The sequence below is a fragment of the Monodelphis domestica genome, chromosome 1 (assembly GCF_027887165.1).
Source record: "Monodelphis domestica isolate mMonDom1 chromosome 1, mMonDom1.pri, whole genome shotgun sequence".
In the NCBI taxonomy this organism is placed as follows: domain Eukaryota; kingdom Metazoa; phylum Chordata; class Mammalia; order Didelphimorphia; family Didelphidae; genus Monodelphis; species Monodelphis domestica.
The window spans coordinates 186410496-186427080 of NC_077227.1; the positions used below are offsets into that span (position 1 = coordinate 186410496).

Below are 16585 nucleotides of genomic sequence, written 5' to 3' on the forward strand. Positions count from 1 at the left end.
AAGGCAAACAATTTTATATAGATTATACATGTGTAGTCATTTAAAACATTTCCATATTAGCCATGTGAAAGAAAACACAGATTTCCCCCTCCCATACCCAAGAAAAATAAAGTTTAAGAAGAATGCATTTGATTTGCATTCAGGCTTCATCAGTCCTTTCTCTGGAGACGGATAGCATTTTTCGTCACAAGACCTTCAGAATTGTCTTAGATTATTGGCATACACACATTTCGTTTTTTAAATGTTAGATTCTTCATTTACATTAGTTATATTTTATTTGAGTTTCAGTATTAACATTGATTCTGTTTGGGCACAATTTTTATGCTAATTTCTAATCTATCTTATGTCATATTTTAAAAAATCAAAGATAATATATGTTTTAATCATAATTAGAATAACTTCACACTGTTATTCCTTCAGATTCCTTTTTTGTCATTATTTGGATTCTGGGAATTTTTATTCATTTCCTACAACCTACTGATTTGCATCACTAGCCTGGTTTCTGCCATGCCTTTAACTGGAGCTTTGTAAACCAGATGTAAGCAATGCCATATCCTATACAAAAATGCAGAGGATATCCTTCACTAAGTCCATGTTAGCCAGCTCTTCAGTTTGTAGCAGGGAAGAGGGCTGTTGTCAAGCGCCATAGTCTAGTATTTTAGAATTGAAGAAATTTTCAAGTTTAGGTTAAGGTTGACTTTATGATATGTATAGTTGAAAATAAAAAATGAAATTTAGTAAGTTGTTCAAAGTTGTGCAATCGCAAGAATAAATTTCTGGGGTTATTAATTTTATGTAATCTGATTTTTGTAGTTTCTCCTTTGCAGTGCAGAATCCCAGAAGGCTAATGAAATTGTTCGTTGGAACCTGCCTAGAATTTAGGTCATTATTTTGCTAGAATATGTCAAAACTCATGATCACTAGAATAATTTCTTCTTTCTTTTTTCTGCAGCTGGGAAAAACAGATACTGTTTCTCACAAGTTCAGAAGGAAATCAAAAGTTAATGACACCAAAAATAGAAAAGTAACTAGTGCACATAATATTAACTGCTCTTCTTTCAGTCCTTTGTCAAATGCACCTTATGAAGATAATAATCATTTGAACAATTTTCAAGACAAAGGAGACACAGGATTAAAGAAATGTTCTCTTGGTTCAGAATTTTTGGAATCAAGCTTAAAATCTGATTCACTCACTGAATTGGATTTGGTCGAGAATCTCTCAGTTTGCAACCTGTCTCCATCTTCTTTATTTGAAGATAATAGCATGGAGATTTTTCACCCTCCTCAACCTACTCTTTCCTCATCTGCCACTGAAATCTCTTTGACGTCTTCCTTATTGGAAGAACTAAATGAACATGTACATTCAGATCTAGTGGAACTCTGTAACAATGAAATGATAACAGTATCTTCTTGCAAAATTTGGAAAGATGACTCTTTATTGCTGGTCTGGATGGTTGCTAACAAGAGTAATTTGGAACTGAAGAGTATGAATTTAGAAATTACATCTACAGAAAATTTCAAGGTAAGAAAATTGATGGTGCATCTTTTCTATCTTTAAAAAAAATGCTTTTTGCTTATTAGTATTTTTTTTAATCATAGTACTAGCTCACAAACTTACTCTTAACTACCAACTCTTAGCCCTCTACAAAAAAAAGAAAAAGAAAAAAAGAATTCCCATACTTTGAAGAAGGTGAAAATGTTAGGCCAGATGACCCAATAAGAGAAATGAATGACTTAATCAAAGGTTAACTGGGGAAAGTGTATTAAAATGAGTTTTAAATTGTTAGTATCTCTTTAATAATTACTTTCAGACATCCCTACCTTTTATTATGAAAAAACCTGGGAAAACATCCAAGCTATTTACTAAAATAATAAAATATACATTAAAATTTAGGAATTTGGGGAGAAAAGTGGCTGAGGAAGCTAGTTGATAGAGCACTGGGCCTGGAGGAAGAAGGGTATGAGTTCACATCTAGCCACAGATGTTTGCTAACTGTGTGAACCTGGACAAGTTATTTAACTCCTGTTGCCTCAGTTTCCTGAACTATAAAGTGGAGAAAATAACTCTACCTCCCAAGGTTGTTAGGAGGATCAAATGAGATAATATTTGTAAAGCCCTTAACAAAGTACCTGGCACATAATAGTCACCACTAAATACTGATTTCCTTCACTGAGAGATAAAAATGTATAAATGATACCATCTCTTTCCTTAGTAGTGTTCAGGGCACTTTTAATTTGCTTATTTATTTCTTTGCATCAAATAACGGGGTGTCATTTTTTGTTTATACTTTGGTTCTAGCAAACAACAAATGTAATCAATACTAATATTCTATTACAACAAATTGGAATTTATAATAGAATTTGAATGATTTTATAGAACAAGTTATATTAGAATGATTGCAGGGTTGACCTAGGCTTTTTTGGTTTATTTTGAATATTGCTTGGAATAAATAAACCATTGGATAATCTTTTACAAAAATTTTGGTTGCATTAGCGCTTTTTATTATGGGATTTAATTCGCATACCATTTTCTCTTAATTATTTTTTGCTTCTTATAGAGGGGAAATTTCAAATCTTTAAAAAAAAGAAAATGGTAGTTATCCCATGTTGAGTTCTGTTAATTTTTTTTCTTTCAAGATTTTCAGTACAGTCTTTCTTATGTTGCTTTACAGATTCTTGAGCATCCTGGCTTTTCTTTTCCTGTAATAGAAGCAGAAAGTACCACAAGCATCCAACATTGTGTACAGATGGAAAAACCTTTTACAGAGGAGGGTCTTTCTGGTTATGTTAAATATCAGATGGAAGAGGATCCATGTATTCAGCTAGAATTTTCGTTAACCATATCACTATTGGATTTCATTAGGTAATTGTTTTCTCACCATTTGTGATAGCAGTTTAACTGGATTTGGTTAAATGTGAGATTTCTCAAGTTTCTTTTTTCTTGATGTATAATTCATTTATCTTTTTAAATGTACTTTGATCCAACTAATTCTTATGGTAACATCTCTTCTTAAAGAATATTTAATTTTTTTATCATCAGCAAGAAAAAATAGTTTTTACTGAACATCCATTGTGTTCAGAATACTGTTCTGGGTAATGTGGGAAGCTATAAAGTAAATTCACTATTCTCTATTGCTGTTACTAAGTACAATGTTCTGGTTCTGTTCAGTTTACTTTATATCAGTTTGTGTAAAGCTTTCCAAGCTTTTCCGAAATCATTCCTGGTTATCATTTCTTTTAGCACAATCCAAGACAGTGCTGAAGGGCTTATGATAAAAAATTCTATCTGCCTATCGTGAAAGAACTAATGGAGTATGAAAGCAGATCAAAGCATACTATTTTCACTTTATTTCTATGGTTTTATTTTGGGGTTTGTGTTTTATATTAGTGTTCTCTCACAACATGACCAATATGGAAATATGTTTTGGATGATCATACATATATAACCTATATTAAATGTCTTACCATCTCAGGGAGGAGAGAAGGAAGGGAGGGAGGGAGGGGAGAAGACTTTCTGAATATCATTTTGTAAATTGTATGTTAATTATTATTCCAATGAAACAAAAATCCTTCCTAGATGGATGGGGGATGATAATCACCCACCTAGGGACCTCTTCAGGGTCAGTAAAGCACAAAATCCCTTAGGCTCTAGAAACAAAGTTCATTTTTTTGTAATAGGAGTAAAGGGAAAATGATAGGTAAGTTCCTAAAGCTATAGATCTAATCTCCACCCAACCTCTTTCAGCTCACAGTGAATTATTTCTTCTTCTTGAGAATTCACTTAAGCTACTCTATGTATGGATTATCAAAAAGATAATGAAGAAGGACTCACAGTTGTATTTGAGCCCTTATCTAAAGCCTGAGGTTGTTCCTAGGTATACCCATGGTCCCAGATGACCAAACCCTGGGGTTTACTGTCACCAAGGGGATTTCTGACTGATGGATCTCAGGCAGATGGTCTCTGTACTTCAGGGAAAAAGTAGTATACTCCAAGACAAACTCTCAAACCCAGGAATCACTAACCCTTTCACAAGATTAGGATTTGCCAGAGCAAAGATCCTCTTTCCAGCTCATTCAAAGCCAGATCCAGAGAGAGACAGTTAAAAACAGTCAAAACTCCCAAGATCCTTTTCTCCTTGTCAGAATCTTCTCCCAGGGCATGTATCCAAATTCTCCCCCTTTCTTCTTAAAGCTAGTCCATGAAATTTACTCTATCCCTTATTTATTCCTTCACCATGTAACTGGGGAAAAAATATTGTACTTTTAAAAAAAAACTCTTACCTTTTGTCTTGGAATCAATACTGTGTATTGGTTCCAAGGCAGAAGAGTGGTAAGGGCTAGGCAATGAAGGTTAAGTGACTTGCCCAAGGTCACACATCTGGGAAGTATCTGAGGCCAGATATGAACCCAGGACCTCCCATCTCTAGTCTTCCCGTAGCCATAGATCTGACACAAACTATTTCATACTCCCTTAATTTACTCATGGTATCACCCTTTCTGTCTAAGTCATATACTCATTTTACATTATCTTGGTATAGGGTGTGAGATATTGGTCTATACCTAGTTTCTACCATACTGTTTTCCACTTTTCTCAGCAATTTTTGTCAAATAGTGAGTTCTTATCCTCAAAGTTTGGATCTTTGTATTTATCAAACATCATATTTACAACTGTATATTGTATACCTAATCTATTCAGTAACACCATTCTATTTTTTTAGCCAGTATCATTGTTTTGATAATCATTGCTTTGATGATCATCGACCAGTTTGAGATCTGGTACCTTCACTTTTTTTTCATTAATTCCCATGACTTTTTGTTCTTCCACATGAATCTTTTTTTGACAAAATAATTTTTTGGTAGTTTTATTGGTATGGCTCTGAATAAGTAAATTAATTTTGGTAGAATTGTCATTTTTATAATATTGGCATGGCCTTCCCATGAGCAATTAACATCTTTACAGTTGTTGAGATATGGCTTTATTTGTGTGAAAAATGTTTTGTAATTGTGTTCATATAGTTCCTGGATTTGACTTGGCAAGTAGATATTTTATATTGTCTAGAGTTATTTTATTTAATTTAAATTTTATTTAATTAGTCAATTTAGAATATTTTCCTATGGTTACAAGAATCGTATTCTTTCCCTCCACTTCCTCCACCGCCTCCCATAGCCAATGCGCAATTCCACTGGGTTTTACATGTATCCTTGATCAAAACCTATTTCCAAGTTGTTGGTGTTTGCACTAGATCATTTAGAGTCTACATTCCCTATGGTATCTCCATCAACCCAGGTGATCAAGTAGTTTTTTTTCTTCTGTGTTTCTACTCCCACAGTTTTTCCTCTGAATGTAGATAGTGTTCTTTCTCATAAATCCCTTAGAGTTGTTCTGGATCATTGCATTGCTACTAATAGAGAAGTCCATTACATTCCCTTGTACCACAGTGTATTAGTCTCTGTGTACAATGTTCTCCTGGTTCTGTTCCTTTCACTCTGCATCAGTTCCTGGAGGTCGTTCCAGTTCACATGGAATTCCTCCAGTTCATTATTCCTTTGAACACAATAGTATTCCATCACCAACATATACCACAATTTGTTCAGCCATTACCCAATTGAGGGGCATCCTTCATTTTCCAATTTTTTGCCACCACAAAGAGCACAGCTATGAATATTCTTATACATATCTTTTTTCCTTATTATCTCTTTGGGGTACAAACCCAGAAGTACTATGGCTGGATCAAAGGGCAGATAGTCTTTTATCACCCTTTGGGCATAGTTCCAAATTGCCCTCCAGAGTGGTTGGATCAATTCACAACTCCACCAGCAATGAATTAATGTCCCTACTTTGCCACATCCCCTCCAGCATTCATTACTTTCCTTTGCTGTCATGTTAGCCAATCTGCTAGGTGTGAGGTGATACCTCAGAGTTGTTTTGATTTGCATTTCTCTGATTATAAGAGATTTAGAACACCTTTTCATGTGCTTATTAATAGTTTTGATTTCTTTAACTGAAAATTGCCTATTCATGTCCTTTGCCCATTTACCAATTGGAGAATAGCTTGATTTTTTTTGTACAATTGATTTAGCTCTTCTGTTATGAAGATTGTTTCCCAATTTGTTGCTTCCCTTCTAATTTTGGTTGCATTAGTTTTGTTTGTACAAAAACTTTTTAATTTGATGTAACCAAAATTATTTATTTTACATTTTGTGATTTTTTTTCTAACTCTTGCTTGGTTTTAAAATCTTTCCTTTCCCAAACATCTGACATGTATACTATTCTGTGTTCATCTAACTTACTTATAATTTCTTTCTTTATATTCAAGTCATTCACCCATTCTGAGTTTATCTTGGTATAGGGTGTGAGATGTTGATCCAAACCTAATCTCTCCCATACTGTCTTCCAATTTTCCCAGCAGTTTTTTTTCAAATAGTGGATTTTGGTCCCAAAAGCTGGGATCTTTGGACTTATCATAGACCGTCTTGCTGAGGTCACTTACCCTAAGTCTATTCCACTGATCCTCTTTTCTGTCTCTTAGCCAGTACCATATTGTTTTGATGACCACTGCTTTATAGTATAGGTTGAGATCTGGTAATGCTAGGCCACCTTCCTTCACTTTTTTTTCATTATTTCCCTTGATATCCTTGATCTTTTGTTCTTCCAAACGAACTTTGTTCTGTTTTTTTCTAATTCAGTAAAAAAGTTTCTTGGTAGTTCGATGGGTATGGCACTAAATAAGTAAATAAATTTGGGTAGGATTGTCATTTTTATTATGTTAGCTCATCCTACCCTAGAGCAATTGATGTTTTTACAGTTATTTAGATCTAGTTTTAAATGTGTGGAAAGTGTTTTGTAGTTGTGTTCATACAGTTCCTGTGTTTGTCTTGACAGGTAGATTTCTAAGTATTTTATATTGTCTAGGGTGATTTTAAATGGAATTTCTCTTTCTAATTCTTGCTGCTGAGATGTGTTGGAAATATATAGAAGTGCTAATGACTTATGCGGGTTTATTTTGTATCCTGCAACTTTGCTAAAATTGTTGATTATTTCCACTAGCTTTTTATTGGTTCTCTAGGATTCTTTAAGTAGACCATCATATCATCTGCATAGAGTGATAGCTTGGTCTCCTCATTGCCTATTTTAATACCTTCAATTTCTTTTTCTTCTCTAATTGTTATTGCTAGTGTTTCTAGTACAATGTTAGAAAAATTAGTTAGTAGATATGTGGAGAAAAATAAATAGTAACAAAAAGGAATACACCTTTTCAGCAGCACATGGTACATTCACAAAGATTGACCATATACTAGGGCATAAAAACATGGCAAAAGAGCAGAAATAATAAATGCAACCTTTTCAGATCATAATGCAATAAAAATAATAATTAGTAAGGGTACATGGAGAGGCAAATAAAAAATTAATTGGAAATTAAATAATATGATTCTCCAAAATTAGTTAGTTAAAGCACAAATCATAGAAACAATTATTAATTTCATTGAAGAAAATTACAATGGGATGCAGACAAAGCAGTACTCAGGGGGAAATTTATATCCTTGAGTTCATATATTAACAAACTAGTGAGAGCAGAGATCAATGAACTGGGCATGCAACTTAAACAATTAGAAAGTGAACAAATTAAAAATCCTCAGATGAAAACTAAATTAGAGGTCCTAAAAATTAAAGGAGAAATTAATAAAATTGAAAGTCAAAGAACTATTGATTTAATAAATAAGACTAGAAGCTGGTACTTTGAAAAAAAAAACAAATAAACAGGCAAAGTACTGGTCAATCTAATTTTAAAAAGGAAAGAAGAAAACAAAATTGACAGTATCCAAGATGAAAAGGGAGACCTCACTGTGGTAGAGGCATGGAGAGAGAGAGGATTTGCAAGCCAAGCGTGCAAGAAACAAGCAGGGGACCTGATCTGCAAAATCAAGGAGAACAGGACAAGCCTGCATGCAGACCAAGGTGATTATCTGTCTGTCAATCAAGGAGAAGTTTACAAAAGGAATGCTCCCAGAGGAGGCAGTTGAGCTGGCCAGGGGGAGGATTTGGTTCTATCTCTCTCTCTAGGGTTTGACTGACCAAGAAAGGAGACTTTGACTATCTGGGAGTTGAAGCTGACCATGGGAGAGACTGGGACTTGGTTTCTCTCTCTGGGGGTTGACTGACGAAGAAAGAAGACTTTGGCTCTCTGGATTTTTCTGACCAAGAGTGGCTGGCTGAAGGAGAGAAGCTTTGAACTGATCTTGTTAACTTTTTCCCCAGACTGAAGGACTTTTGAGGGGGGGCTTCTGAAATTAGGCTGAGAGTCCTTGGTGGCTTTGTGAAGAAGAAGATTTTAACTGTTGTCCTCCATCTCTCTGATTGTCCCTCTGTCTTAGAGTCACAGCTGTGACTGAACTGATTTCCCAAACCCTCAAATCCCTCATTATAGTTTAGGGAAACCCTCATCCCTCTTTCCTCAGTTTCCCATCCTGTTGTTTCCCAATAAACCCCTTACCTGAGGTATCTTTATAGTCAACTCAGGGGGAAAGGGAGGAAGCCAAAGACTTCAAGAAGTGTGTGGTTAAGGGAGGGAGTGAGGGAGGAAGAGGGTAGGAGGAGGTTAGGAAATAGATTGATCTGTCAGCCAATCAATAGAGATCAGTAGGCAGACCCCAGAGCATTCACCTGTAGCAGCATCCCTCTATCTCTGTAGCAGCATCTCTCAGTGTCTCTCAAAGTACTTCTATCCCCACACTTAGCAGCTCCTAATCCCAAGCCAGAGTACATCAGTCACTGCAACAGAGATTAACATTTCTATTACATCACCTCTAATGAAGAGGAAATTAAGGCAATCATTAAAAACTATTATGTCCAATTACATGGCAATAAATATGGCAATTTAGGTGATATGGATGAATATTTACAAAAATATAAATTGCTTAGATTAACAGAAGAAGAAATAGAATACCTAAATAACCCCATATCAGAAAAAGAAATTGAACAAGCCATCAAAGAACTCCCTAAGAAAAAACCCCCAGGACCAGATAGATTCACAAATGAATTCTATAAAACATTCAAAGAACATCTAATCCCAGTATTATACAAATTATTTGACAGAATAAGCAAAGAAGGAGTTCTACCAAATTCCTTCTATAACACAAATATGGTACTGATTCCAAAGCCAGTCAGGTCAAAAACAGAAAGAAAACTGTAGACCAATCTCCCAAATGAACATAGATGCAAAAATCTTAAATAGGATACTAGCAAAAAGACTCCAGCAAGTAATCACGAGGGTTATTCATTATGATCAGGTGGGATTTACACCAGGAATGCAAGGATGGTTCAATATTAGGAAAACCATCCTCATAATTGACTGCATCAACAAGCAAACCAACAAAAAATCACATGATTACATCAATATATGCAGAAAAAGCTTTTGACAAAATACAATACTCATTCCTACTGAAAAACACTCGAAAGCATAGAAATAGAAGGGCCTTTCCTAAAAATAATAAACAGTATATATCTAAAACCATCAGCAAACATCATCTGCAATGGGGATAAACTAGAAGCCTTTTCAATAAGATCAGGAGTGAAACAAGGATGTCCATTATCACGTCTATTATCTAGAGTTATGTTAAATGGAATTTCTCTTGAAATCCCTTGTTTCAGAACTTAATTGGTAATACATAGAAATGCTGATAATTTATATAAGGGATTCTATTTAAAAAATTACAACAAAATCTTTAAGAAGCCTCACACTTAGAGTTGTGCTCAATTTTTACATTGCCCCTCTGCTCTCTCCCTCTTAAAATGTTATGGTAAACTTGTATGTAATACTTCTTATCTCGATTAGACCTGTGAGGGAAAGAAAATGATAAGATAATGACTTTAAGGAACTCATAGTCTTTGTCTATGAGGATACATCAGAGAATAGCAAACATTAACAGAATAAGTAAAATATTTGTTATAAGGGTCATTTATTTTTTTATTAACTTTATTAAAGTTCTCATTTGCTTTTTACCTAATCCTTGGTAGACCCCATATTTATGTATATATATTGTTGTTTTTCATTACAAAAATCAAAGTACATCTGAATGAAAACATTTCAAAGATATAGCATTAATCATAAATAGTTTAAAAATCACACATTTTTAATTGAGAAACTGAAATAAACTTGGGTTCAGTTGGGTATAAATTGACAAATCTTTTTAAGCTTGATAGGCTTGCAGCAGAGAACTGGAAGTGGATTTTATGTTTGTTATTCAAGGCACAGGCCTAACTCATTTTAGAGAAGTTTAGCATCTGAAAGTTGTTTAACAAATGATGAATTGTTTTGGCACAGCAACTCAGGAAGACTGTTTACTAAGGTTGTTGTATATGAATAAGGGGGATTCCTGCACTGATGAAATCATTGATCAGTTATTATTATTATAGAATTAAGAGGTAAAATATTTTATTCACTGAGGAGGACTTATCAACAAGGAATGTGAACTGTAGATTTGGAGTTGAATAGCACATATCCTAGTGCCAGTATTATTTTACATCAAATTGAAAGTTGAAATTATATCTTCTTACTATTAATTTATTTTTTTCTTTTTTTTCTTTTTTTTTATAAATATATTTTATTTGATCATTTCCAAGCATTATTCGTTAAAGATCATTTTCTTTTCCTCCCCCCCACCCCCCATAGCCGACGCGTAAGTCCACTGGGCATTAGATGTTTTCTTGATTTGAACCCATTGCTTTGTTGATAGTATTTGCACTAGAGTGTTCATTTAGAGTCTGTCCTCTGTCATGTCCCCTCAACCTCTGTATTCAGGCAGTTGCTTTTCCTCGGTGTTTCCACTCCCATAGTTTATCCTTTGCTTATGAATGGTGTTTTTTTCTCCTGGATCCCTGCAAGTTGTTCAGGGACATTACACCACCACTAATGGAGAAGTCCATTACGTTCGATTATACCATAGTGTATTAGTCTCTGTGTACAATGTTCTCCTGGTTCTGCTCCTCTCGCTCTGCATCACTTCCTGGAGGTTGTTCCAGTCTCCATAGAACTTCTCCACTTTATTATTCCTTTTAGCACAATAGTACTCCATCACCAACATATACCACAGTTTGTTCAGCCATTCCCCAATTGATGGGCATCCCCTCGTTTTCCAGTTTTGGGCCACCACAAAGAGCGCAGCTATGAATATTTTTGTACAAGTCTTTTTGTCCATTATCTCTTTGGGGTACAGACCCAGCAGTGCTATGGCTGGGTCAAAGGGTAGATATTCTTTTGTCGCCCTTTGGGCATAGTTCCAAATTGCCCTCCAGAATGGTTGGATCAATTCACAACTCCACCAGCAATGAATTAATGTCCCTACTTTGCCACATCCCCTCCAGCATTCATTACTTTCCTTTGCTGTAATGTTAGCCAATCTGCTAGGTGTGAGGTGATACCTCAGAGTTGTTTTGATTTGCATCTCTCTGATTATAAGAGATGTAGAGCACTTCTTCATGTTCTTGTTAATAGTTTTGATTTCTTTATCTGAGAACTGCCTATCCATTTCCCTTGCCCATTTATCAATTGGAGAATGGCTTGATTTTTTGTACAATTGATTTAGCTCATTATAAATATGAGTAATTAAACCTTTGTCAGAGGTTTCTATGAAGATTTTTTCCCAATTTGTTGTTTCCCTTCTGATTTTAGTTATATTGGTTCTGTTTGTACAAAAGCTTTTTAGTTTGATGTAGTCAAAATTATTTATTTTACATTTTGTGATTCTTTCTATGTCTTGCTTGGTTTTAAAGCCTTTCCCCTCCCAAAGGTCTGACATGTATACTATTCTGTGTTTACCCAATTTACTTATGGTTTCCTTCTTTATGTTTAAGTCACTCACCCATTTTGAATTTATCTTGGTGTAGGGTGTGAGGTGTTGATCTATTCCTAGTCTCTCCCACACTGTCTTCCAATTTTCCCAGCAGTTTTTATCAAATAGTGGATTTTTGTCCCAAAAGCTGGGATCTTTGGGTTTATCGTATACTGTCTTGCTGAGGTCGCTTTCCCCCAGTCTATTCCACTGATCTTCCTTTCTGTTTCTTAGCCAGTACCAAATTGTTTTGATGACTGCTGCTTTGTAATATAGTTTTAGGTCAGGGACTGCAAGGCCCCCATCGTATGTGTTTTTTTTTCATTATTTCCCTGGATATCCTTGATCTTTTGTTCTTCCAAATGAACTTTGTTATGGTTTTTTCTAAATCAGTGAAGAAGTATTTTGGTAGTTCAATGGGTATGGCACTAAATAGATAAATAAGTTTGGGTAGGATGGTCATTTTTATTATATTGGCTCGTCCTATCCATGAGCAGTTAATGTTTTTCCATTTGTTCAAGTCTAGTTTTAGTTGTGTGGCGAGTGTTTTGTAGTTGTGTTCATATAGTTCCTGTCTTACTATTAATTTAATAGGAGCAAGATTGCCTTTCTTTTATAGTGATTGTTAAGATATTCATTTTAATTTTTTTAATTTTATAATATTTTATTTGATCATTTCCAAGCATTATTCATTAAAGACAAAGATCATTTTCTTTTCTTACCCCCCCCCCCACTCCCAGTAGCCGACGTGTGATTCCACTGGGTATCACATATGTCTTGATTCAAACCCATTGCCATGTTGTTAGTATTTGCATCATGTCCCCTCAACCGCGCTCGGTGTTTCTACTCCCACAGTTTATCCTCTGCTTATGAATAGTGTTTTTTCTCCTAGATCCCTGCAGATTGTTCAGGGACATTACACCGCCCCTAATGGAGAAGTCTATTACATTCGATTATACCACAGTGTATTAGTCTCTGTGTACAATGTTCTCCTGGTTCTGCACCTTTCAATCTGCATCACTTCCTGGAGGTCGTTCCAGTCTCCATGGAATTCCTCCACGTTATTATTCCTTTTAGCACAATAGTATTCCATCACCAACATATACCACAATTTGCTCAGCCATTCCCCAATTGATGGGCATCCCCTCGTTTTCCAATTTTTGGCCAAAACAAAGAGCGCAGCTATGAATATTTTTGTACAAGTCTTTTTGTCCATTATCTCTTTGGGGTACACACCCAGCAGTGCTATGGCTGGATCAAATGGTAGATATTCTTTTGTCACCCTTTGGGCATAGTTCCAAATTGCCCTCCAAAATGGTTGGATCAGTTCACAACTCCACCAGCAATGAATTAATGTCCCTACTTTGCCACATCGCCTCCAGCATTCATTACTTTCCTTTGCTATCATGTTAGCCAATCTGCTAGGTGTGAGGTGATACCTCAGAGTTGTTTTGATTTGCATCTCTGATTATAAAAGGTCTAGAACACTTTTTCATGTGCTTATTAATAGTTTTGATTTCTTTATCTGAGAACTGCCTATTCATGTCCCTTGCCCATTTATCAATTGGAGAATGGCTTGATTTTTTGTACAATTGATTTAGCTCTTTATAAATTTCGAGTAATTAAACCTTTGTCAGAGGTTTCTATGAAGATTTTTTCCCAATTTGTTGTTTTCCTTCTGGTTTTAGTTACATTGGTTTTGTTTGTACCAAAGCTTTTTAATTTGATGTAGTCAAAATTATTTATTTTACATTTTGTGATTCTTTCTATGTCTTGCTTGGTTTTAAAGTCTTTGCCCTCCCAAAGGTCTGACATGTATACTATTCTGTGTTTACCCAATTTACTTATGGTTTCCTTCTTTATGATTAAGTCATTCACCCATTTTGAATTTATCTTGGTGTAGGGTGTTGTTACAAGGGAATCACTTTAAAAGACTGATATATATTAATTTAAGGTCGCCAAGGAATCAGCTATGTAATTCCTAAATGAAAAACTCAAGTCAGCCGTCAGCCTTTTTGGAGTTTAATTACAATAGGAGCAAGAAAGGAATTAGAGATATATATAGAGAGAGAAAGGGGAGAGAAGGGAATAGGGCTTAAATACCCCCTCTGTTTAGGCTGGGCCAAAAGGCCCAAGCCCTTAGATAGCTGGGGCAAAGAAAAGAGATCAGTCCCTTTCACTCACGTGTCCAAAATGGAGAAACAGTCTCAGAGGCCCCCACTTTCAGCTTCCTTCAGAGCAAGCTTCCTCAGAGCCCAGGAACCACCCTGACCAAAAACTCCATCCTCTCCCCCTCTCCAGACCCTCCTATCTTTAAGGACACCATCCAAGTTGCCTCCCCTCAGTCCTCACATCTACCAATCACTCTTCATCAATTTCCCTGTCAATGGAGGCTCTCGCTTAACCCAGGACCGCCCAGAGGTTTCTGCTTTTGCACATGTCTGTTGAAGGTCATATTTTTCAAATGATTAAATCTTTACTCCTTTGTTCCAGCCCTTTCTAAATCCTGTTAACTTGAGTATGGTAGAGATTGGAATAATTAAATTTTGATCTAGGCTGCAGCCCTTACTCAATCCTATTAGGACTGAATAGGGTGGAGATTTATTCCAAGTATCTCCATTGTATCAATTCTAAAATCAATCAAGACTCAAAGAAATTCCTGTTCTATGCTTAAGCATAGGTCAAAGTCCTTTCCATTGTTCAGCAAAGGGTTTCTGTCCTAAAGTAATCTTAAGAAGGGAAGAGAAGGAACCTCCCATGCCAATGGAGTTCCCATTCCAATAGACTATCAGTAAGAAATTTTCCAAGTATGAAATATCCCAATGGTGAAATTTCCAACATTTATAAGTCTAAGGAATTTTGAGGTTTACAATCCCCCCTGATGATCATTGGGAGACTAGTCTCCCCATTGATCATTTAACATAATCATTTTGTAGTTCTAAATTCACTTCTAACTAAAGATATACACAATATTCAATTTTCTAAGAGAAATTAGAATAGTGAGAGAGGAAATAGAAAAGAAAAGAAAGCAAAACCAATGTTTGCTAGGCGCATTGACAGAAAGCCAAATTAGGGGCAGTCCCTTTTGGCATAAATGTTACAATAAATGTTCAATAAAAAGTTCAGTCCAATCAATCACATCCAAAGTTCATTCTTGATCTTCTTGATGAAGTGTAGGTTTTTGGCATCTTTCTGCAACAGTTCATTCTCTGGATATAAAAGTTTCAAGCTTCTTTCTTGAAGATCTTTTCTTGAACAAAATCAAAATCTTTGAATTTTTTATAAAAGTAAAATCTTAAACAAAAGTCTTGGATTTTTATAAAAATAAAATCTCAAACAAAAAAAATTCAAAAATTCTTAGATTTTAAATTAAAATACAATCCCCCCTGAAGTAAGTATTAAAAAAAAAATATATCAAGTTTAGCTCAGAATGCAATGTTCAGTTATGGGGGTGTATGTGTCAATTATCAAAAAAATAGAAAAATAATCAAAAACATAAGAAAAATTCAAAATAGACCTTGTATAGGTCCAGTTTAAAGTAATTTCTATCCCACAAGTATGTAGGACAGAATGCAGTAATATTTCACTTAGCCATTTGTAGCCAAGACTACAGGAAGTTGCCATAATATAAGAAGGAAAGAATTAGAATTCTATTTTGATGGGGAAATGTCATTCCCTTGTCTGATTTTTTTCCTTCAGAGATATAGGGAGCCAGCATGATAATCAAGCTTTGTACTTGTTTGAGTACTTCAAAAGGAGTGTAGATACAAGGAAGTCCTACGACTTAAACATAAGTTAAGCGTCGCAACCTTGAGTCTCACTTTAATATTTCATGTGTGCTCTATTGGCACTATTCAGGTTTAGTCTGTGCTCCTTGTTTTTATCCCTTTTCCTGGAATCAGACACAAACATTAATCACAGTCCTATAATATTTTATCAATAAATGGCAGGTTCCCATAGTTTAAAGCTTTTAGGCATATATTGATATTATAGCAAGAGTATATATATTAACTTGTATTACTGCAGGGAAAAAAATATTAATATTAATTATGTGTACCTTCAGTACAAAAATGAAAAAAAAATCAAATATTCTGATCAAAAAATAAAAAGAAATAAGAAAAAATAAGGAAAAAAAATCAGTAATTCAATATATTCTTGAAAAAAAAACATCCATTTGTCTATGGATTATTATCTCCAATTCATATGATAAGATAGAGTCACAATTCATATGATAGGATAGAGTCAATCAGTCTCAGCAGAAGATGCTTTCTTCACATGTGAGCAGTGAATCCAAGAGTCTCTTTCTCCAATCTTTATAGATGTTGGAGTAGTTAATAATATTTGGAATGGTCCTTCCCAGGAAGGTTCAGTTGCTCCAGTTCGCTTGAAATTCTTGATATAAACTTTATCTCCTGGGTTCAGGTCATGCAGAGAAAAGTCTAATGGTCCAGCTTGTACTGCAGCTCCAGATTCATGAAGTTCACGTAGTTTGTGCTGTAACTCCTGTATATAGGAAGCAATAGTAATATCTCCCCCTAATAGCGATGTATAAGCCGGGGAGAAAGGCTTAGCCTGTATAGGCGGATGTCCAAAAAGCATCTCAAATGGTGAAATATGTAAGTCTCCTCTAGGCCTGCTTCTAAGATAAAATAGGGCCAGAGGGAGAATTTCAGGCCATTTTAAATGGGTCTCAGTGCATAATTTGCCAATCATAGTCTTAAGTTCTTTATTCATCCTCTCCACTTGGCCTGAGCTC

The 16585-nt window shown here is 35.2% G+C and overlaps 1 protein-coding gene across 7 annotated transcripts in view; it reads left to right on the forward strand.

Moving 5' to 3' along the window:
- AP4E1 (adaptor related protein complex 4 subunit epsilon 1) overlaps positions 1–16585 on the forward strand; it is a 304079-nt gene that overhangs the window by 269514 nt on the left and 17980 nt on the right. For all 7 annotated transcript variants that reach the window (XM_056810189.1, XM_056810192.1, XM_056810191.1 and 4 more), the window contains 2 exons: positions 953–1522; positions 2673–2863. In XM_056810189.1, the coding sequence (XP_056666167.1) occupies positions 953–1522; positions 2673–2863 (761 nt within the window). The remainder of the gene's footprint in view (positions 1–952; positions 1523–2672; positions 2864–16585) is intronic.